Source organism: Scyliorhinus torazame, chromosome 1 (genome assembly GCF_047496885.1).
Source record: "Scyliorhinus torazame isolate Kashiwa2021f chromosome 1, sScyTor2.1, whole genome shotgun sequence".
NCBI classification, from domain to species: domain Eukaryota; kingdom Metazoa; phylum Chordata; class Chondrichthyes; order Carcharhiniformes; family Scyliorhinidae; genus Scyliorhinus; species Scyliorhinus torazame.
This window is the reverse complement of record NC_092707.1, coordinates 26,372,440-26,396,572: the sequence shown is the minus strand read 5'-3', so window position 1 is coordinate 26,396,572 and position 24,133 is coordinate 26,372,440. Positions and strand designations below refer to the sequence as shown.

Sequence of the window (24,133 nt, the reverse complement as noted above, 5' to 3'; positions counted from 1 at the left end):
GAGTTTCGGAGCCATGAGGCCATGTTGCAGCTGTACAAAACTCTGGTGCGGCCGCATTTGGAGTATTGCGTACAATTCTGGTCGCCGCATTATAGGAAGGATGTGGAAGCATTGGAAAGGGTGCAGAGGAGATTTACCAGAATGTTGCCTGCTATGTCGGGAAGATCTTATGAGGGAGGGCTGAGGGACTTGAGACTGTTTTCGTTAGAGAGAAGAAGGTTAAGAGCTGACTTAATTGAGGAATACAAGATGATCAGAGGATTAGATAGGGTGGACAGTGAGAGCCTTTTTCCTCGGATGGTGATGTCTAGCACGAGCGGACATAGCTTTAAATTGAGGGGAGATAGATATAGGACAGATGTCAGAGGTAGGTTCTTTACTCAGAGAGTAGTAAGGGCGTGGAATGCCCTGCCTGCACCAGTAGTGGACTCGCCAACACTAAGGGTATTCAAATGGTCATTGGATAGACATATGGACGATAAGGGAATAGTGTAGATGAGCTTTAGAGTGGTTTCACAGGTCGGCGCAACATCGAGGGCCGAAGGGCCTGTACTGCGCTGTAATGTTCTATGTTCTATGTTCTAGATCGCTCCATACATAAATACGTAATAAAAATAATAATCTTTATTGTCACAAGTAGGCTTACATTAACACTGCAATGAAGTTACTGTGAAAAGCTCCTAGTCGCCACACTCCGGCGCCTGTTCGGGTACTTGGAGGGAGAATTCAGAATGTCCAATTCACCTAACCCGCACATCTTTCGGGACCTGTGGGAGGAAACCGGAGCACCCGGAGTAAACCCACGCAGACACGGGGAGAACGTGCAGACTCCGCACAGACAGTGACCCAAGACGGGAATCAAACCTGGGACCCTGAGGCTGTGAAGCAACAGTGCTATCCGCTGTATTACCGTGCTGCCCACATAGAACATACTATAAATAATTCATAATTATAGAACATACTGTAATGACGGTGTGGTGGTATGTATTAGGGGTAGTATGGTACGCAGTGATGCCGAGAGGCTATTGGTGGACAGACACTGGGTCCTGATTGGATCTGCCGCCTGCTGGCTCCACCCAGTAAGGCGGAGTATAAGAACCCGGGTTCTCCCAGCAGCCGCATTCTGTAACCGAGCTGCTGGGGAACAAGTCTGCGTAATAAAGCCTTTGATTGACTTCATCTCTTCTCGCCTCGTGAGTGATTGATTGTGCTACAGATGGTTAGAAACGATGAAGGAAGAGGATCGGGGTGGCAAGATGGCGCAGTCGTTAGCACTGCTGCCTCACAGCGCCGAGGACGCGGGATCGATCCCTGACGCGGGATCGATCCCGGCCCCGGGTCACTGTCCATGTGGAGTTTGCACATTCTCCCCGCGTCTGCGTTGTCTTACCCCCACAACCCACCCAGGGTAGGTGGATTGGCCACACTAAAAAGTGTAGGAAGAGAATCTATAGGAGAGAGCTCGCACAGTGTCGCCTCCCTCCGGTGCCATCTTGGAATTTTTTAATTTAAATTTTTTTAATATCCAGCTGCATCCTGTTGTTTTTTTTGTACCCGATGTTCAGTTGGGAAGAGGAAGAGCTGGTCTGATTCCGTTGTTGTTGGCCTTCTTGGCTTGATATTCTTCTTAAGGGGAAATGGGGAAACACGGGAATTGAACCGTGTTGCTGGCCTGCCTTGGTGGTCGCTGGCTTTGAAAGCAGACCAAGGCAGGCCAGCAGCACGGTTCAATTCCCGTACCAGCCTCCCCGAACAGGCGCCGGAATGTGGTGACTGGGGGCTTTTCACAGTAACTTCATTTGAAGCCTACTTGTGACAATAAGCAATTTTCATTTTATTTCATTTCATGTTTGATCAGCTCGCCGATTTCCTCGTTCGCTCCGCTCCCCGATCGACACAGCTTCCACCGGCCTCTCCCTGTAATTTATCGCCGGGGTTACAGCCCTGGTGCGTGGCCCCGTCGCCGACGAACTGATCCCGACCTTTGCAGGAGGCGCTCGCGTCTCATTCCCTGGCCTATAAAAGTAAAGTGAAGTCGCCATGATCCCAGTGACCATTGGCTGCTTTCCCCTTTGAGGGGGTAGAGCTGACTGGTGGCGATTTAACCTGAGGAGCACCACACCTCAGGCAAGGGGCATGGTTGAGAATATGGGGCCTTCATGCATAACCTCAGCCAGGGCAGCATGGTGGTGCAGTGGTTAGCACTGCTGTCTCACGGTGCCGAGGTCTCAGGTTCGATCCCGGCTCTGAGTCACTATCCTCTGGGAGTATGCACATTCATAGAATCATAGAATTTACAATGCAGAAGGAGGCCATTCGGCCCATTGCATCTGCACCGGCCCTTACAAAGAGCACCCTACTGAAGCCCACGTATCTACCCTATCCCCGTAACCCAGTAACCCCGACTTAACATGTTTTGGACACTCAGGAACATTTAGCATGGCCAATTCACCTAACCCGCACATGTTTGGACTGTGGGAGGAAACCGGAGCACCCGGAGGAAACCCACGCAGACACGGGGAGAACGTGCAGACTCCGCACAACAGTGACCCAAGCCGGGAATCGAACCTGGGACCCTGGAGCTGTGAAGCAACTGTGCTAACCACTGTGCTACCGTGCTGCCCTCATTTTGCCCTCAACACGTTCTCCCCGTGTTTGCGTGGGTTTTGTCCCCACAACCCAAAGATCTGCAGGGTAAGTGGATTGGCCAGACTAAATTGCCCCTTATTTTGATAAAATGAATTGGGCACTGTAAATTTTGAAAAAATGAATAACCTCAGCCGGTACGGGAGTTGAACCCGCGCTGTTCACGAACCGGCTGTCCAGTCAACTGAGCTAAACATGGCCTACACAGAGCTGGTGGATCACTGTGGTAAGGGGAGAGGGAGGGAGGTTGGCCTGGTTGTTGTTAGACTATGGAAAGTTATAAAGCAGCTTAGTTCCCCACACTGGGATGGTACGCAAAGGCCCACTCTTGACCACCCGTGTGTGGACTGCAGTTGAGGATGTGATTGGGCTTAGTTGCGAGGAACCCGAATCGGTTAACTTGTGGAAGCTCTCACCATGCAGCCTCATACACTTCAGTGTCCACCTGGGTGAGGGAGTGAGCATTTGTGGAAAAGCACTCTAACAGGAGTCAACATCTGCAGCAGAGAGTGGCCTGAGTTGAGGGAAATCGCAGCAATCCTTGTCATTATAACTGAAATTCAGGAACAGTGGTTATATGCGTTGTAGTTGGAATTGGGAATTCTTAACAGAAGGACTATTTGGTGGGAACTGTTGGCGCTTTGATAAGATGTGCAGACAAGCTTTCAATAAAAGCTGCATCAGCATAAGATTAGCCTGCTGATCAGAATTTGGTACCAAGTCAGCAGACAGCTTGATATCCCAGAATTTAAATAAAGTTCTTAAATGATGGGAATTTCAAAGCCCTGGAGAAATCAAGTCTGTGGAGAGCTTATGTTGTCAAAACATTGCAACACGGATCTTGCACCTGATTCTCTCCTGGGGCGAAATTCTCCTACCCATCCCGCCACATTTCTGCGTCGACCGGCCGGCGGGAGTCTCCGTAACACCGGCCGGTCAATGGGGTTTCCCATTGTGGGGCAGCCCCACGCCGTCGGGAAACCCCCGGGCGCCGGCAGAACGGAGACTCCCGCCGGCGGAGAATGACGCCCCTTGTCTTTAGTTGGTGTTCTGATTATGTGATGCTTAGTGAGTGAATCAAGCAACACTCCTGTTGGCGATTGCTTATAAGAACATAAGAACTAGGAGCAGGAGTAGGCCATCTGGCCCCTCGAGCCTGCTCCGCCATTCAATGAGATCATGGCTGATCTTTTGTGGACTCAGCTCCACTTTCCGGCCTGAACACCATAAATAAAAGTAGTTTAAAACAGTTTAAAATTAAATAAAACTTTATTTAGCCTCACTCACAGCCAATTGGATTTAATTACAGCTCCGACTATTGCTGAATACTTGCTTGTCTGCGATTTCAGATTGGTATTCCTCCTTGACTGCATGCAGTTTTTGTTCTCTTCAAGTGCCATTTCTTCTTCAAACAGTTGAGGCCTAAATACGGCTGTTCTGAATTATAGCCTCTCCTAGATGACTCTAAGACCATCTGTGCTGAACAATTTGGCATGACTTGCCCTGTCTGTTGTTTGGCCTCGTCCCATATCGTGCGTGAACCGTACACCCCTGTCCTTCATAAAATCCCCCCCGTCGCTGAGGAAGAAGAGTGCAATGGCGGCGAAACTGGTTAGGTCTGTAAGCCGCTCACGACTGATTTGGCTGGATTTGTCTGTCCCGCCTGCTGCAAGGGCTCCAGGGGCGAGCCCGGACAACGGAGGAGTCCATTGACCTCGGGCGGGGTTCTCCCGTCGGCAGGTGGCCTTGGCCGGAGAATGACACCCATTCCCCGTTCCTCGCTGACTGTAACTCCGCATGGTCCGGAGAATGGCCCCTCCTACCTTCTCGAACGTGGATGTCTCGGTTCCAAATATGGCCAATGCACCTGCCAATCGAGCGACCAGTAAAATATAATTCACCAGCTCTCATCTGTCACCTAAATGGGCATGTCACCAAAATGAAAGAAGCTTAATATCCACCTCAGATCAATTTAAACAGCTTCAATCAACCAAGCGATGAAGACTGTGTACTGCAACTTATTTGGAAATAAATAGATTAGTCATAATATTGTAATAGAAAAAATGATTTGGTGGAATGTTGAGATTGAAACAAAAGACAATCCCAAAGCTGCAATAAAAGAATGTTGCAGGGCGTTTTATATTGTAGGTTTCTTAGAGGTCTGATTAAATTAGTTGGCCCACAGTTCCTCCTATTTCAGTGTAAAACCTGTCAAAACATTTATTATTACCATCAGTAGATAGCAGACACATGGCAGGGGAAAGAGTTACTATTATATTTTCTTCAAACATTTTTATCTGCAGCAGTCAGCCTGTCTCCTAATGGGATGTTGGCATGAATAGCTGGCATAGGTTTTATTCTACTCCGACCAGAACAACAAGCGTTGTGGAGATTATTACCACTGCACAGAGACTGCGGCTTAATTTCACTCTTTCAGAATCGTGTGTAAGAGGGTGTTCAAAGGGAGGTACAATGGTGTCAGGTCGGGCAAAAGATTAACTTTGGCTGTCTGCTCACATTTCTCCTTGCTTTATCGCACATCCTTTCATCATTTTTAGCAATCCTACTAAAGGCCACTGAACCTCGAAACCTTCCTCCATCGCTCATTCTGAGTGCCACATATTCCATTCTACCCTCCTCTCTGCCTCCCTACATCCGCACCGTGCTGGTATCGGTTTCTCCAGCCTCTGAGTGGCCTTGAGCTGGATTTTGCCAGCATGCTGAGAATGGGCAGGGAAGCTGGCAAAATGGCAGGGAAGGCATTGGGTGGTGGGCCTGCCGTCTTCCCACTGCCATGCCGCTTTAAGAGCAGCCTGAGAGGTAGCAGATGGTCTGGAACCCCAATCTGTTATGTTCTATTACTTCTTTGCTGATGAAGGTACACATAGAACATGAAGATGTAGTTGCTACAAGTATTTATTCTTAATGGTAACCAAGTATTCCTATGCACAAGCGATTCCGTCTCTGTTACTGATGTCTGTCGTCTTGTCCGTCCTGCTATCCAGTGTCTGGCCCCCGCCCGTCCTCTGATATATATACATTTGCCCAGTCTGGTTCCACCTGTTGGCGGGAGGTCATAGCTGACCCTACATGTGTAGGTCATTGTCTATGTACAGTGGCACTGTTACAGACAAATATATACATTGATACAACAATGTACAATTATACATAGATATGTCTGTACGCATATCACCACACAATTGAGCCACTTAGAAGTGGCCAAATAAGAGCCACTTCTCACTTCTGCTTGCATTCTACCTACAGCGAACGGTGTGTGGAGAGGCCATCCTTTCTGGGCAATCTTTACCCACAGAGTGGCTCCCTGGCCGCAATGGCTGCCATCGCTGCAACGGCACCACTTGCCCTCTGCAAACTACTGGCTTCCTCGCTGGGGCCTACCTGACTGTTCCCAGATCCCACCTACCCGGCTATGAGAGGCACGTATATCGATGGGCATCTTATCTAGATGCAGTCCCGGCAGTGGCCGCTACTACCATGGTGATCACTGAAAAGCCCACCTCCGGATTTGCTGGCCAATTCGGGCGGGCTAAGGAGGAAGGAGGCCCAGTCAGGGACAAACATTGGGGGAGGCTGGTAGGCTTCATGGTGAGAGTGCAGCTACAGTGACTATGCCATGAGAGACAACAATGCGGGGAAATGAAGGTGAGGCAAAGATATTGTAAATCTTTTCTTTGACTCAGTCCCTCTCCTTGTTATCAGTATCCATGAGGTATTACTGCGAATGCGAGCCTGTGTCTTGGGATGATTGCTGTCTTTTCGTTTTTGGCAAGTAAAGGTCAGACTGAATGTAAAGGTCAAGTGGCCTTCCAACATGCACTTACCTCCGTGAGCTGGTGAGTTCTGCACACTGCAGCGTCCTGGGTCGCCAGATCGATCATCTCCTCAACTACTTTCACTGGCTCCCTCTCACTGCCGGGTGTGTTCCTGCCAATGCCTTGAAGCCACCTCCAGTAACAGTGCGAAGAGATGGGTATGTGTTGGCGAGCCAGGGCAACTCACTTGTTTGCCATTCTCGTTGCCTCCCCATCTCCGAGTCCATCTCAAAGGTGGAGAATTCCCACCAATGAATCCACTTGATGGACGATTTATATCCAATTAAGGGCACTAAGGGATGGGTAACAATACTGGTCTTGCCACTGACGCTCTCATCCGATTAAAGTGGATCATAACCCTCTCCCCTTTTGAGACTATTCTAGATAAGACATGCTGTTCGGATGATCACTGTCACTTCTAAAGTTAAAAAAGACAAGCTTCGCAGACACTTAAGTAGGTCTGAAGAATTGATCTAACTCTACCTGAAGGAAAGAAACTACCGGAGAATTTTACTGCCCTCCAGGCAGCCATTTTAACAAGTTTCAGCTAGATTATAGTATATACCATGTGCTATGCCACAGGATGTTTGTGTCCTTGATTATGCCCAGGCATGTTTAAGAGATTTTAACCCCTTGTCTAGCAGGTGAACTCTTCTTTTAATTTTTAATCCCTACTTCATAGAATCACTCTTTTTAATCTTATTAACTTGTTATTACAGATAGATTCCTTCACACCATGAACGAATAATTAAAAAATAAATCACTAAGGTCTGGTACATAGAATCATTGAATCATAACAGTGCCGAAGGAGGCCATTCAGCCCATTGAGTCTGCACCGACCCTCTGAAACAGCACCCTACCCAGGCCCAATCCCCCACCCTATCCCCACCTGGGAGCAATTTGTCAAAGCCAATCCACCTAATCTATACATCCTTGGACTGTGGGAGGAAACCGGAGCACCCGGAGGAAGCCCACGCAGACACGGGGCGAACGTGCAAACTCCGCACAGACAGTCACTCCACACAGACAGTCACCCAAGGTAGGAGCAGGTCGAGGCCATTTAGCCACTTGAGCTTATTCCACGCTATTCATTGAGATCATGGATGATCTGTGACCTAACTCCATATATTCACCGTTGTCCCATATCTCTTCATACTTGTGGCTGACAAAAATCTCTCGCTATCAGATTTAAAATGAACTATTGACCTGGCATAAATTGCCATGTGGAAGAGAGTTCCAAATCTTTACAGCATGGCGAAGCTGAGAGTTTGGAAAACACGCCGAAGGTTCACGTAATTGGTTATTTGTGTTTCTGAACGGACTCTGTCAAAACTCCTTGAAGAGAGCAAGTGTAGGAACTGCAAACCTCCAATTGTTGGAGACTGGAGCCCGTTTCCTATCTCAACGCTAAGACCCCAGGGCCCCGGATTTTCTACCAAACACCCCCCCCCTCCAGCCTGGTATTCCGGAGGCAGCGAGCCATTGGCTACCAGAGGGACCTTCCGGTGCCGTCAAGGCCTATGGGCTTTTGCATGGCTCGCCCGCTCTGCTGCCGGAGAACATGCCGCGAGGGGCTGGGAGGGGCGTGAGCTTCGACGAGATCGGAAGGTCCCGCCAGCGGGCAGGGCCGGAAAACCATGCCCCTGGGTCTAGCGCCGGTGATGCTACAATGTCTGCCAGCTTGTGGTCTGTGCTGATGAAGACCTATCCACGATCCTGAGGCATGGTAGAGTGTCGAGAATCAAAATAATTTCATGTTTGCCACTGTCCCTGGAATTCAAAAGGCGCCCAGCATCTGTCTGGCTGAGCAAAAAGCTGGAGTAAACTAGTTTCTGATGAGACCAGGGCAGATGGAGCTGCTTTGTGATAAATATTAAATCACGGCTGTGTCGTTAATGTTGTTATGCGTTTGAGTCCCTAAAATATTACAAGCATAAAACCATATGCGCAAACTATACTAATAAAATCTATTTATGACTTTATGCCTCTCAAAATTAATGATGGCGGAGCTGGAGAATACAAAACCTTCAAACACAATTTAGTGCGTAAGAATTGGGCGGAAGCAAATGCATAGCACCTGTACCCCCGTCAGCAGATTCTCTCAAAACTCTTCACAATCAATTGCCTTCTTAATGTGCAACTGCGTCCGCCATTTTACATCTTAATCACAAGTGGACGAATGCTCAGCTAATCTAATTTTGTTGTATTCATTTCATTTCATCTTTCCTAAAATGCATTGGTCAGATCTGGAAGCAACATTTCAGCTGGGGCTGAACAAGTGACTTATACAAATTTGACATAGCCTCCTGGCTCTTGTACTCAATGTCCCTCTTCCCAATGCCCAAGATACTATATGATTTATTAACTGCTCTCCACACCTGTCCTGCCACCTTCAATGACTTATGAACATATGCACCCAAGTCCCTCTTGCTCTGGCATCCCCTTTAGAATACTACCCTTTATTTCATTGTGTCTGTTCATGTTCTTCCCATCAAAATGCATCACCTCACATTTCCCCGCATTGAACCTCATCTGCTATCTATCCGCCCACTCCACCAACTTGGTTATGTCCTTTTGAAGTTCTACATTGTCCTCCTCACAGTTTACAATACTTCCCAAGTTTTGTATTATTTGCAAATTTTGAAATTGTTCCCCGGACACCGATATCTCGATCATTAATATATATCAGGAAAAGCAAGGGTTCCAATTCTGACCCCTGGGGAACTCCGCTGCAAACCTTCCCCATCCCAAAAAGCATCCATTAATCACTACTGTTTCTGTCTTTCAGTCAATGTTGTTTGCATGTTGCTACTGTCCCTTTTATTCCGTGAGCTATATACATTTTCTCAAAAGTCAGTTGTGCGTCACTGCTCTTCCTGAAATAATGGCAGTGGGTAGGAACATTGGAAGAGGTGTAACCCATTCTATCACTTGAGCCTCTTTTATTACTCGATTAGATCATGGCTGATGTATCTTGACACCATTTACCCCATTTCATACCTTTGCCAGAAGAATGTTGGGGGCCCCCAGGCTGGGGTGCAGTGGCAGGTGCCGTGAGACTTGAACGTTCGGGGTTAAATTTTGGGGGGGGTGGAAATAGGAGCTGGGACCCAAACTGCTTCCCCTGTCTCTCACCTGGGTGGGAGACAATCATTCCTTGGAATCATTTTGATCAGGGCATATCCTTAAATGGCATGGAGACAGGTCCCCTGTTCAATAACGGCATCAGGTAGGCACTCTCGGTGGCGTTGGTCCATTCAGAGGCCTTCCACATTACAACTGCAGTGAAAGGTAAACAACTGAGAGGGCGCTTCAACTTGGAGGCCCCCAAACGCACCTTGGCCATAATGGCCGTTCCGGGAATGTGGTTGGGGAAATTGGCACATCGATTGACTCTGGCATTTTCGGTAGAGCATGAAAATCCAGCCCACAGTGCCTTACTAAAAGCTAAAATTGCTATTAGCTGAACTAAGGTAAAATATAACACGTTGCCTCCAACTCTTTGCAGATATGCAGAGGGAATGAGAAAGACTGGGCGTATCAATTCCCTTTATCTTTTTTTTAATTCATCAATGTGATGTGGGTGTGGTTGACTGCACCGGCATTTATTGCCACCACTGATATCCCAGTGTGATAGCACAGTGGTTAACACAGTTGCTTCACAGCTCCTGGATCCCAGGTTCGATTCCCGGCTTGGGTCACTGTCTGTGCGGAGTCTGCACATTCTCCCCGTGTCTGCATGGGTTTCCTCCGGGTGCTCCGGTTTCCTCCCACAAGTCCAAAGATGTGCGGGTTAGGTGGATTGGCCATGCTAAATTGCCCTTAGTGTCCGGAAAGGTTAAGTGGGGTTACGGGGATAGGGTGGAGGCGTGGGCTTGAGTAGGGTGCTCTTTCCAAGGGCCGGTGCAGACTCGATGGGCCGAATGGCCTCCTTCTGCACTGTAAATTCCATGATTCTATGATCCCTTGAACTGAGTGGCGTGCTGCGCCATTTCAGAGTCAATCCTATTGATGTAGATCTGGGTCTGGAGTCACAGGTAGGCCCAACTCCAGGATAACGATGGGCATGTGTGTACCAGATTGGTGGTTGGGGGGGGGGGCGGGGGGGGGAGTGATGCCAGTGGATCCTTGGAGGGATTGGGAAGGGGGGGTGTTGATGCTGTCGATCGTTGATGGGGGGGGGGATTCTGACCACTGTTGATGTTTCACATCTGTGAGCTGAATGCTCAAAGCAGTCACTCGGTGACAGGATCAAATAGCGTAGACAAGGGGCAGTCTTACTTCATCGACCCATTTCCTCACAGACAAATTACCAGGAGTAAAATGACTTGTGAGCTGTTATCTTTATGATGACTCACACCCAGATCATCGTTTCAGTGCGTGCGCTGCCATCTGCACCTACCTCTTAAATTGCAAAGTTACATCTGTCCACCTCCCCCCACACTGCCCCCCCCGCGTTATTTTGTGCCTTTGTTTCTTGGTTTCAGATTTCCTGAAAATCTCTTAAACTGTCTCGTTGCCGTGGCGAGATTATGCCCAGCAGCGCTGTAACCCAGAACCGTGAACAGGCAGCAGCTGTCCGCTGGGACGGATATAGTCAGGCGCAGGATCATTCTGCCGGCCTCGCTCCCGGTTAAAGCCGTACGGCCACATTCAGCTCTCCCCGGCTGCCCTGGGAAACTGTGGGAAGGTTTGAGAACGATAGGGTTAAGGCAGCAAGGAAGGGATTTGTGATGAATTGTGGCAGATGCTCCGAGCAGTTAATTAGCCACAGATGGAATTGGTCGTCTTGCGTTGTGCCTGGGATAGGGGATTTGGCTACCTGTGGCTGTGAATTTTGATGAGATTCTCCTTTCATGGAGAGCATGCCGTTTGAATAAATTACAGTAAAGAGAGAACTATTTGTCAAAGAACAAAGAACAAAGAGAAGTACAGCACAAGAACAGGCCCTTCGGCCCTCCAAGTCCGTGCCGACCATGCTGCCCGACTAAACTAAAATCTTCTACACTTCCGGGGTCTGTATCCCTCTATTCCCATCCTATTCATGTATTTGTCAAGATGCCCCTTAAATGTCACTATCGTCCCTGCTTCCACCACCTCCTCTGGTAGCGAGTTCCAGGCACCCACTACCCTCTGTGTAAAAAAACTTGCCTCGTACATCTACTCTAAACCTTGCCCCTCGCACCTTAAACCTATGCCCCCTAGTAATTGACCCCTCTACCCTGGGGAAAAGTCTCTGACTATCCATTCTGTCTATGCCCCTCATAATTTTGTAGACCTCTATCAGGTCGCCCCTCAACCTCCGTCGTTCCAGTGAGAACAAACTGAGCTTATTCAACCGCTCCTCATAGCTAATGCCCTCCATAACAGGCAACATTCTGGTAAATCTCTTCTGCACCCTCTCTAAAGCCTCCACATCCTTCTGGTAATGTGGCGACCAGAATTGAACACCATACTCCAAGTGTGGCCTAACTAAGGTTCTATACAGCTGCAACATGACTTGCCAATTCTTATACTCAATGCCCCGGCCAATGAAGGCAAGCATGCCGTATGCCTTCTTGTCGTTTCTTTGCAGGTATCAGTTCAACAAATGCAAATCTCCAGTTCAAATATTCATTCATGTAAATTCATACGCTTTCGAATGATCCTCGCTTATGTTTTGTTTGTGTCCGTGTGGCTCATGTCCCTTTGGAGACTCACTGAGACCCAACAAGGACATAGTGAAGCATCCCAAAGTGCTTCATGGGAGTTTTATCAATCAAAATCTGACGCCCAGCCACATAAGGTATTAGGGCAGCCTTTAAGGAGCAGCTTAAAGGAGGAGAAGGTGATAGAGAAATGAGGGAAATAATTCCACAACCCAGGGCCTCAGCCGATTGAGGCATGGCTGCCAATGGTGGAGCAAAGGAAATCGGGGAGGCGTAATAATAACAATAATAATCGCTTATTGTCACAAGTAGACTTCAGTGAAGTTACTGTGAAAAGCCCCTAGTCGCCACATTCCGGCGCCTGTTCGGGGAGGCCGGTATGGGAATTGAACCAAGGCTGGCCTTGTTCTGCATTACAAGCCAGCCGTTTAGCCCACTGAGCTAAACCAGCCCCTCTTGCTGAGTGCTGGCATTGCAGGAGAACAGAGGTTTCCGAGGGATGTGACGCTGAATAAGGTTTCAGAGAATAGGGAGGGGCAAGGCCATGGAGGGATTTGAACACAAGGAGGATACATGGATACATAGATACATCGAAGATAGGAGCCTTTTGGCCCTTCGAGCCTGCTCCTCCATTCATCACGAGCATGGCTGATCATCCAACTCAATAGCCTAATCCTGATTTTTCCCCATAGCCTTGGATCCCATTCTCCCCAAGTGCTACTCCTGGAGAAATTTAGATTCTGGGAGCAATCCAACGGCCATGCTGCGCCCAAAAAGTAGCTCGCCGGAATGTGGCGACTAGGGGCTTTTGCAGTAATGTCCTTGCACTATTAATGTAAGCGTACTTGTGACAATAAAGATCATTATTATTATAGTCGCCACATTCCGGCGCCTGTTTGGGTACACAGAGGGAAAATTCAGAATGTCAGAATTACCTAACAGCACGTCTTTCGATACCTGTGGGCGGAAACCGGAGCACCCGGAGGAAACCCACATAAACACGGGGAGAACGTGCAGACTCCGCACAGTGACCCAAGCCGGCCATCGAACCCGCGTCCCTGGAGTTGTGAAGCAACAGCGCTAACCACTGTGCTACCGTGCCGCCCAAGTCTGCTGTATGATGGCAAAGCCTCAGCTATTAGCTTTGTCATTACTCCTGCCTAGGCTGACGCATGTTGGAGTGATCATTTACGTTGTGTTGGAGGTTGCATGGCAGTAATGCACCAATGTCCATTCGCAAGAGCCAAGAGACGCGTGACCAAAGGAGCAGGAATATTGCATACAAACTGCAGTGGAGAAGCTGGCCATTCTGTCCAAATGGTCCATTCTAGAGTTTGGGCACCACACAGCTATCTTCCTCTCTACTTCACCTCACCTTATCAACACGCAGAACCTGCCATGGCTTTGTCCCTTACACATTTACCTAACTTCCCCTCAACTGCATCCAAGGTGTTCCTATTCCTTGCAGCAGCGGGTCCCACATTCCCACCACTGTGTGGGTAAACCATCCTGCAGTTGGACTGGTTCTGGAGTTGATCTACGACCAACCGCGGCAAAACGTATCTCGTGTAGCTGAAGGGTGAGTGCCGTCCTCCATTCTGTTCTCATTTTGCTGCTGTCCCTGCAGATTTCCGACCTTACAGCAGAGCTCACGGACGAACGTTTTAAGGGGGATGTGGCCTGTCGAGTACTGGAGAGCGAGCGAGCTGAGAGACTGAAACTAGCGCAGGAGCTGAAGGACATGCAGGTGAGAAACGGTGCAACGTGGAATTGCACGATCTAAAAGCTATCAGTACTTTTGGTGTTTTCAATTATTCCCTTGTCAACTTGCAATAATTCTGTAACAAGTGGGTCTCGCTGCCTTGAATTTTTTGGCCACATTTTAATTTTATCCTGAGAAGTGTTTCTCGTAATATCACCAACCCAGTAAAATTAACTCTACTGTGAGGTTTTGAGACACTCTCTGGAATAATCTATGAATGAACTCGCCCACTGACATAAAGAAAATCCTAGAAATACTCAGCAGGTCTGGTGGTATCTGTGTAAAGAGAAGCAGAGTTGCTGATCCTTTAATCAGAAAGGTCCTGATGACAGCTCATTGGAGCCAGACTTCTCCAGTATCTTCTATTTTTATTGCGGGTTTCCAGCATCTGCAGTATTTTGCAGTAAAACCCTGAAATGCTGTCTAAGGGGATAGGTTTGTGTCAGTAAATATACTGCAGTATTCCTTCCACGTATGTTTGTCTCATTTTAACTATTTTTTCCTCCCACAGTCCAAAGATGTCCAGATAGGTGGATTGGCCATAGTCAAATTTCCCCTTATTCTCCAAAGATGTGCAGGTTAGGTGAGGTTACAGGCCTGGGACGGGAACGTGGGCCTAGGTAGAGTGCTGTTTCAGAGGGTTAGTGCAGACCCAATGGGCCAAATGGCCTCCTTCTGCACTGTAGGGTTCTATATGTTCCTTGTCCTCTCTTCTCGGCCAAGGTATTGCTAGCCTTCTGGGATCTGATGTCATTGGCCATTTCTGGGCACTGAGGGTTAGGTTCGTCGGTCACATAAATACTGGTGAGGAACAGTATAGGAACAGGGGTGGTTGGGGGGTGGGGTGGGGGGGGGGTGGGGGGGGGAGAGTTTCTGACCTCTGACCAGCCGCACATACAGCCCACAAAAAGGCCCCTTCCTCTCCATCATTTTAAGGCTGTGGCCTCATTAAGGGTCAGCGGGTAAGGTCCAGGGAGACGGACACATCGCACCCCATCCCTGCCGGTAGTGGAACCTGCGGGAAATGTGGCCAGGGCTGGCCTCTCTCACCCGTTTTTCACTTGTGCGTTTGCTTGTAGTAACATCGATTTCTAATTCGGCAGCAATGTTAATAATTATAAGCCACCTGCCACACAGTGAATAATTGAGTGGAGTTACGAGCGAGGAACAGGCTGACAGTTGTGTACTTTTCCCCGCCTTTTAGTTATGGGCTGCAAGCATTTGCAAAGCCGTGTGCGATTGGGATCTCGGACGGTAACCCCTTCACGGAAACCTTTTCTAATAAACCACACCATCTGTTGTCATTCTTGATGGTTCCTTCACTAATCAGGGCAGCACGGTAGCATTGTGGATAGCAAAATGCTTCACAGCTCCAGGGTCCCAGGTTCGATTCCGGCTTGGGTCACTGTCTGTGCGGAGTCTGCACATCCTCCCCGTGTGAGCGTGGGTTTCCTCCGGGTGCTCCGGTTTCCTCCCACAGTCCAACGATGTGCAGATTCGGTGGATTCGCCATGATAAATTGCCCTTAGTGTCCAAAATTGCCCTTAGTGTTGGGTGGGGTTACTGGGTTATGGGGATAGGGTGGCGGTGTTGACCTTGGGTAGAGTGCTCTTTCCAAGAGCCGGTGCAGACTCGATGGGCTGAATGGCCTCCTTCTGCACTGTAAATTCTATGATAATCTATGAGGTGAGAATGGTATATTTTGTCGATTAGCATTCCTGAGTTAGAGCTTTGTTTGGTGGAAGTTCAGATCTGAAATTGTGCGTGGGTTTCTGCGCACTTGTCTCAATTAGAATGTCACCTTTAAAATGAACGGATGGGATATTTGGTAGGGTATTCTGACCTTTGATCTTGTTCTCCTGAGACAATCCTGTCACCTGAGGGTCTGAATTTGCAAATGAGTAAATCTACAATTTGTGTGAAATCTAACCCATTCCATCAAATACGTCTCTGTGACATCCACCGGTGTGTCACAGCCTCTAGCACTTGACAGTGGGGCTCCCGTGGGTCTGGTTCATCCGCAGAATTTGTTAGGTTTGATTTCTGGTCCACAGTGTGTGAGTGAACCTTAGCTCGTGCAACAGTAAGTGTGGGAAAATTTGCCAGTTCTCCCACACCAAGTCCAGAAACCCTTGACAGAAACGCGCGTACAAGTACAAAATCAGATATGGAAATAATCCCCTCCAACCTCCGAACAGCCCACCTTGCTGACTCCTGTCGTCTAACCTTGCTGTCATATTCGCTGCTGGAACTGTCTCCCACTACTCAGGAGTAAACACTTTGAGATGAGGAAGGGATTGGAAAATGAAAAACATGTCCTTTTTATTATTCTCTTTTGTGTTTTTGTCTTATAATCACGCACTGGAGAATCGGCTCAGTGAGGGAGGCATTGGCCTCAGGAGAATCGGCTCAGTGAGGGAGGCATTGACCTCTCTTTGACTCGAGGGCAGCGGTTCACATCCAACCTAGATTGCTGGGTCCGACGTATAATGTGGTCTCAGTTTAGTCCCTCGTGAGAATGGGCCTAAAACACCAAACAAACACTGGGCGGTATTTTCCACTCTGGGCGTTCTGTATTCTCCAGCTGCACGGTCAAGTTTCTCTCCAGATAATCCGGCACTTCTGGTACTGCCTCCTGCACCTCCACCCATAAGACATAGATTTACATAGAATTTACAGTGCAGAAGGAGGCCATTCGGCCCATCGAGTCTGCACCGGCTCTTGGAAAGAGCACCCTACCCAAGGTCAACACCTCCACCCTATCCCCAGTAACCCAGTAACCCCACCCAACACTAAGGGCAATTTTGGACACTAAGGGCAATTTTTTATGGCCAATCCACCTAACCTGCACATCATTGGACTGTGGGAGGATGTGCAGACTCCGCACAGACAGTGACCCAAGCCGGAATCGAACCTGGGACCCTGGAGCTGTGAAGCAATTGTGCTAACCACTATGCTACCGTGCTGCCCCAAATAACATAGGAGACGAATTAAGCCATTCGGCCCATCGAACCTACTCAGCCACTCAATCAAGGTTGATATGTTTCTCATCCCCATTTTCCTGCCTTCTCCCCATAATTGCCAGGGAGAAGTGGAAGGGGACCATGCCAGTGGGCAGTGCCAGAGTGCCACGCAGCAGTGCCAGGGCACTGCCTGGGTATGTGTCTCTCCCAGGAGGTTTTACCTACTTCTGAGCCACCGGCCAGTTCCCTTGGACTGCTTAATATTTTTGAAAAGCAGTTGTAAACCTCGACGATGTGATGTCATGCCGGCGAGTGGGGAATTATATCATTGTGCGGGACTATATAGCGTGGAAGCCCGCTAACCATATTAAAATTTATTGCAATGTATTGAAATGAGGTTCCCGCCCAGCTCATTGTGTCACTGGTGAGGGGTGGGGACAATTGGCCCATTGTCACGTTGCACAAAGGCATTTCTCCAAACTTCCTCCTTTCTGTTATCATTACAGTCGCAAGTCAGGAACATACATGGTGTACAAAGGGAATCATCACGCATGTACAGGAAACTGGTCATTCTGGTCTGACCCAGTTTCGTCTGTTCCTGCACAACGATGTACACATAATCCTTACAGTGTCACGGGTTTCTAATAGTATGTGTGTGTGGGTTGTTATTAGCCGTTAACCTGGTGTCTGCTCATTCCAGGGGTGATGTTGTCTCTGCGGGGAATGCCGTTACCATGGCGAGTGTTGATGCTGTGGTAATTGTTCCTGCTGATTTGTTGCCTTGGTTGGAGAATGGTTGACCTCTGAGACTGAGGGCCATTCAGTTCCTTGTGCGCTCGGTCAGCTGCCTGCTGGGAGGGAAGCAGCTTCTCCAGTTGTACATAACGTGTCTGGGGTTACGCCGATATATCTGGTCGCTCATTTTCACTGTGTACGATTGAGGGGCAACTTCTCCACACAGGTCCCAAGCTGACTGACTTTCATTGAGAAAGTTTAAATGTTTGCACTGTGAGCGGCTCTGCAATTCTCAGCCCTGGCAATGATTTGGCAGCTTTGTCAAAGTGAAAATTGTCTTTCCATCATTTCACTTTGACTTTGTCTCTCACACCCGCTATCACATCCAGCTTCTCTGGCGTTTTAGCTATTGGAAGAGTTTGGGTGCAGCATGACATGAGTCACTGAACTTTTCCACACCTTTGTTAGGCCGGATTCTCCTCTCCAAGGTAGCCTGTGCTGGATCTACACGATTATGTGATGATCTCGTTGGCAATTTTCACTGCTGCCCTTTCCATCTGACTATGGATAGTGTGGAGGTGATCATAGAATTTACAGTGCAGAAGGAGGCCATTCAGCCCATCGAGTATGCACCAGCCCTTGGAAAGAGCACCCTACCCAAACCCACACCTCCATCCTATCCCTACATCTCCACCCTATCCCCGTAACCCCAACTAACCTTTTTTGGACACTGAGGGACAATTTAGCATGGCCAGTCCACCTAACCTGCACATCTTTGGACTGTGGGAGGAAACCGGAGCACCCGGAGGAAACCCACGCACACACGGGGAGGATGTGCAGACTCCGCACAGATGGTGCGGAGATGATGGGAATTGAACCTGGGATCCTGGTGCTGTGAAGCAACTTTGCTAACCACTGTGCTACCGTGCTGCCCGAGATGCTTCAGGCTGAATTTACCAATGATTTACCAAACAGTGGATTCTTTTTTTAGAAATAATAGTTTATTGAATATTACATATTTGACAAACATGAACTGAACTACAAGACATCTGCGAAAATTATTCGAACATGGTACATTTGTCACGTTAACAGCACAAGACATTAGAGATATAGAAAAATACCCAACAAGAACGACATCCAAATCCCCCTTGAATCCCCCCTAACCCCACCCATAAGCCATACCTCCCCCTCTAACAGCTGATGGTAATTAGCTCTTTGATGTGAGAGATAAATGGCTGCTTCCTCAGGTAGAATCCCTCCACCGACCCCCTGACGATGTACTTGGCCTTTTCCAGGGAAAAAAAATCCAGAAGGTGACCCAACCAGGCCGAGGCACTAGACAGAGAGGACGCTCCCTATCCAAGCAGAACCTGCCTTTGGGCCATCAGTGAGGCAATCCGCAGTCCACATCCCGGCGAGTCCAATATCCCGAAAATGGCCACCATCGGACAAGGATTCAGATCAATGTTAAGAACCGCGGACATGGCGTTAAAGAAGGAGACCCAAAAGCTGGATTCTTTACTCATGAACTGAGGGCCATTGTCACTGATCACAATATCAGGAATACCATAATGACTGAAATGTGTTTTGGGGCGTTCCATGATCTCACTGATGGTCGTTGCTGTCAACTTGTCGAGCATCCAAGTAGACTGAATTGTATTTGACAGTGATGAGATAAACAGTTCCAAAGAGAGTGAAGAGGTCTTCTTCAAGCTTCACTCATGGTCTCTCTGGAACATCATGGGCGGCTCTTCAGCTTGTTTAGCTCTATGTTCATTGCAAGCACTGCATTAGCTGATGATCCTTAATCTCATTGCTCATGGTTGGCCAGTAGAGACTTCTCTTGACTTCCTCAGACTAGACTTGATTCGTTGATGGCTTACATGGGTACACTTCAGCATCTCACTTCTCATCTCCTGAGTCAGCTTCTTGGAGTTAGAACACTGCTTTCTCCATGCTGGGCATGCTTCCTTTTTTATTGTGCAGTGTCTTGTGCAACATTTACATCCTGTACTCCAGCCAGAATCTTTCTGCTAGCCCTTCTGCAAATATTTATTCTTCCTTCTCTCCATTGTTTTGCGCTTGGAAGGCCTAAATTGCCTCTCGGCTGAATGCAAAAGCTCGTCAGTTCTCCCGTCAATACTCTGCGGCTAATGATTGACTGCTTCAGAGCTTCTGCACACATCAATAGCTTTCCTGTGAGTAAGTTCTTCTTTGCTTAGCAGACATGCTCTCACAGCGGGATCTCTTATTCCTAAGACAATCCAATCTCTGATCAGATCATCTCAAACTCACAAGATTCAGCTGGGCATCTTAATGCAATCACATACTGATCAATATTTCTCCCTCTTTGTAAACTCTGGTGTTGAACACGTAGCGTTTATAAGTATCATTAGTAGAGGGCTCAAAGTAGGTCTTGAACCTAAGGATTCTAAAATTTCACAAGCCTGGCTTTTCTGCACCTCAGTGAGGTCTAAGGTGCAATATCTCTTGTGTCACTCTTTCCCAGAGCTGATAGCAGAGTTACTATTCTTATTTTTTCAGGTTTCGTGTTTAACTCTGTGGAAATTTCATAGTTTTGCCATTTGGTGGAATTTTTAGATTTTTGCCCAAGTGTCATCTTGTGTGGGAAAAGCAGAGGGTAGCCTGCCATGGCATTGCTGGGTTTTTCTGCCTAATTTAAAACTCACTGACCCTCCCCATTACCATCATGGAACCCCCCCAACAGAACACCGCTCCCAATGGAATACCCACCCCACGCCCTAGCACCACTGCCTGGCTCTGCCCCCTGGCACTGCCCACGCAGCAGTGCCAGAGTACTTTAAAAGTTGGAATTCCCGTTATGTCATTGGCGGGGGTGGGCCAGAGACAATCGATCGGGAAAATCCCACCGGCGTAAAAGCCGTTTCGCCACTCCCATACTCCACCATTCCCGCCAGCAGGAGAGGAAAATCCCCCCCCTCCCATTGAGACTGGAAGAATTTTCCATCTATTTTCAAATCTACCTTCACCGCCATAGCGGCAGGTGCTGGAATATTCAGAGCCATACTGACTCGTCCAGTGACCAATGTCCCGAAAGTCATAGCTGCTGGCTCTCTTAGAGCTTTCAAAATCCACTCAATTTCAGCGACACATTCCTGACGCCAAGTTCCAATTGGTGGGTGACATGGCTTCTGCTCTCAAGGCTTTAAGCACCTGGGATGACTTCAGAGATCACATGACAGTGGCAGTGCTCCGCTCAATGGCGATGAGCTTCCAGTCATAAACCTCTGCCATCACCAAGATTGTCTATTTCCACCTCGGTAACATGGCCTGAATCCACCCATGCCTCAGCTCATGTTCTTCTGCCTTTGTAACCTCTGGACGCGACCATTCCAGTATATCCCTGGTCAGCCTCCGTAAACCTAAACTCCACTGCCCATGTACTAACACACACCAAGCCCATTCACCCATCAGCTCTTTCTTTGTGGACCTACATTGGCTCCTGGTTAAGCAATAGCAAAATTTGGTTCCAACTCCATCGACAAGTTTGCTGACGATACGACCATAGTGGGCCAGCTCTCGAATAACGACGAGTCCGAATACAGGAGGGAGATAGAGAACCTAGTGGAGTGGTACAGCGACAACAATCTCTCCCTCAATGCCAGCAAAACTAAAGGGCTGGTCATTGACTTCAGGACGCAAAGTACTGTACACACCCCTGTCAGCATCAACGGGGCCGAGGTGGAGATGGTTAGCAGTTTCCAATTCCTAGGGGTACTCATCACCAAAACTCTATCCTGGTATACCCACGTCGACAATACCACCAAGAAAGCACAACAGCGCCTACACTTCCTCAGGAAACTAAGGAAATTCGACCTGTCCACATTAACTCTTACCAACTTTTACAGATGCACCATAGAAAGCATCCTATCGGGCTGCATCACAGCCCGGTATGGCAACTGCTCGGCCCAGGACCGCAAGAAACTTCAGAGAGTCGTGAACACCGCCCAGTCCATCACACAAATCTGCCTCCCATCCACTGACTCCATCTACACCTCCTGCTGCCTGGGGAAAGCGGGCAGCATAATCAAAGATCCCTCCCACCCGGCTTACTCACCCTTCCAACTTCTTCCATCAGGCAGGAGATACAGAAGTCTGACAACACGCACGAACAGACTCAAAAACAGCTTCTTCCCCGCTGTTACCAGACTCCTAAACGACCCTCTTATGGATTGACCTCATTAACACTACACCCTGTATGCTTCACCCGATGCCAGTGTTTATGCAGTTACATTGTGCACCTTGTGTTGCCCTATTATGTATTTTCTTTTATTCCTTTTCTTTTCATGTATTTAATGATCTGTTGAGCAGCTCGCAGAAAAATACTTTTCACTGTACCTCGGTACACGTGACAATAAACAAATCCAATCCAATCCAATCCAATGCCTCATTTTAAAACCATTAACCTTGTTTTCAAATCCATCCATGGCCTCACCCTTTGTCTGGTACTGTAACCCACTGAGTTAATGGTGCTCGTCCAGTTCCAGCTTCTTGTGCTCCTTCAAAACTATCTCTTTGACCAACCGTTTGGTCACCTGTTCCGATATCCCCATATGTGACTCAATACCATATCTTATTTTATAGTGCGCCTAAGCATCTTGAACTTTTTATTATGTTGAAGGCGTTATATAAATAAAAGTTGTTGTTGAGCCTTTTCACCTTTGCTTTAATATGAAGGCCACATTAGTCTGCATCCAAACTACTAGTTATGGTCCATGTGTCTAATGATCTGTCAGTGCTTCATAAGTTTATTCCCAAATCTCTCAGGGAACTGCGATATTTATCGAATGCAAAGCAATTATTTTGGGCTGGCTAACTCGGGTTGCCATCTCGTTTGTGACAAATTTGAAGATTAAACTTGAGATATTATTTCTTGGAGATGGCCTGTTGTTCATCTGAAGGGAGGAAATGGCCAATCAAAGTACAGAGGGCACGATTCAACGGCCTGTTTGGGCGAGATCCTGATCAGCATATTTAAATGAGCTCATTAGGCATCGCCAGGGCAGCGTTTAGTACTAGTTTCCACAAACGTGGACCAGTTGTAATGGGACCTGGGGACCGGGGGGGGGGGGGGGGGGGGGGGGGGGGATGGGGGGGGGGGACACACGTCTCCCAGGCCATTAGAGACCCCCAATCAGTCGGAGAAAGTGCACGTTGGCAACGTGGCACCTCCTTTGGCTGGGTATCTTGGCACTGCCAGCCTGGCACCCAGGCAGTGCCAGATTTTCTGGGTGGTATTGCCAGGGTGCCAGAGCCACTGCCAGGGTGGCAGTGCCAAGGCACTTGGGTGCCAGGTAATCTTTTATAATCTTTATTATTGCCACAGATAGGCTTACATTAACACTGCAATGAGGTTACTGTGGAAATCCCCGCCATTCCGTCACGGGTACACAGAGGAAGAATTCAGAATGCCCAATTCACCTAACAAGCACGTCATTCGGGACTTGTGGGAGGAAACCGGAGCACCCGGGGAAACCCATGTAGACACGGGGAGAATGTGCAGACGGTGAACCAACCAGGAATCAAACCCAGGTTCATGGCGCTGTGAAGCAACAGTGCTTACCACTGTGTTACCGCGCCGCCCAGAATGTGAAAACTCCGCATGGACAGTGACGCGGGGCCGGGATCGAACCCGGGTCCTCGGTTCCCGTGAGGCTAACCATTGCGCCACCGTGCACTGACAGGTTAACACTGACAGAGATCAGGCCGGGAGGTGAGGGAATGTTCCCGGGGGTCTCCCCAAGGTTGGGTGGGGGCGGTGTTTGAAACAGGGCTGGGCTGAAAGGGCTGTGGGGGGGGGGGGGGGGGTTGTGGGGGGGGGGGGGGGGGAATATTGGGACTGCCAGACAAAATGGCGCCCCGATCTGCGAGGAGCCTTTCCTGCTGGGCTTGCCAGCAGTAAATGACACTAAATGCGGCCTCGGGGATGGGAAACTCCCCGAGGCCAAAAAAATGGCAAAGTACCGTTGAATAGCGGGGTGATTCTCAGCTCTGCAGCCGCTGGGAAACACGCGGGTCATCACACCCAAGGCCAGACACAGATTTATTTCTGGTTAAATCGCGCCGATAATATTTTGAGCTCAGTTTCGAGACCATTTTCATGCTCATCACAGACTGTTCTCTGTTATGCTACTGAATATGTTTCACTGCAATAGTGAGTCTGAATTACTGTGACTTAGGCCAAACAATATGTTGGTTTGATAATTAACATATCTTTTCTATTTTTCTGTGCGTGTTTTTGCCTCTTCTGTTCACAGAATAAGTATGAGAAGGTGGTGACAAATTTAAACTCTGTGGAGAAGCGGTTGGGGGAAGCATATCAGCAACTGCAGATGAGGGAGCTGGGCACTGCAGTGACAGGTAAAACAGCACAATGAGGTTTATAGAGACACACCTGCATTTATATAACACCATATCAGAAACATCACACACTGAGGTCCTTTATGTATATTAATGTAACGGCCATTCTCTGCCAGTTGTGTCCCATGGCAGCAATACATTGAA

General features: G+C 48.4%; 1 protein-coding gene across 4 annotated transcripts in view; it reads left to right on the top strand.

Moving 5' to 3' along the window:
• LOC140391704 (unconventional myosin-XVIIIb-like) overlaps window positions 1-24,133 on the top strand; it is a 546,871-nt gene that overhangs the window by 335,794 nt on the left and 186,944 nt on the right. For all 4 annotated transcript variants that reach the window (XM_072476590.1, XM_072476756.1, XM_072476499.1 and 1 more), the window contains 2 exons: window positions 13,755-13,874; window positions 23,887-23,989. In XM_072476590.1, coding sequence (XP_072332691.1) covers window positions 13,755-13,874; window positions 23,887-23,989 — 223 coding nt within the window. The remainder of the gene's footprint in view (window positions 1-13,754; window positions 13,875-23,886; window positions 23,990-24,133) is intronic.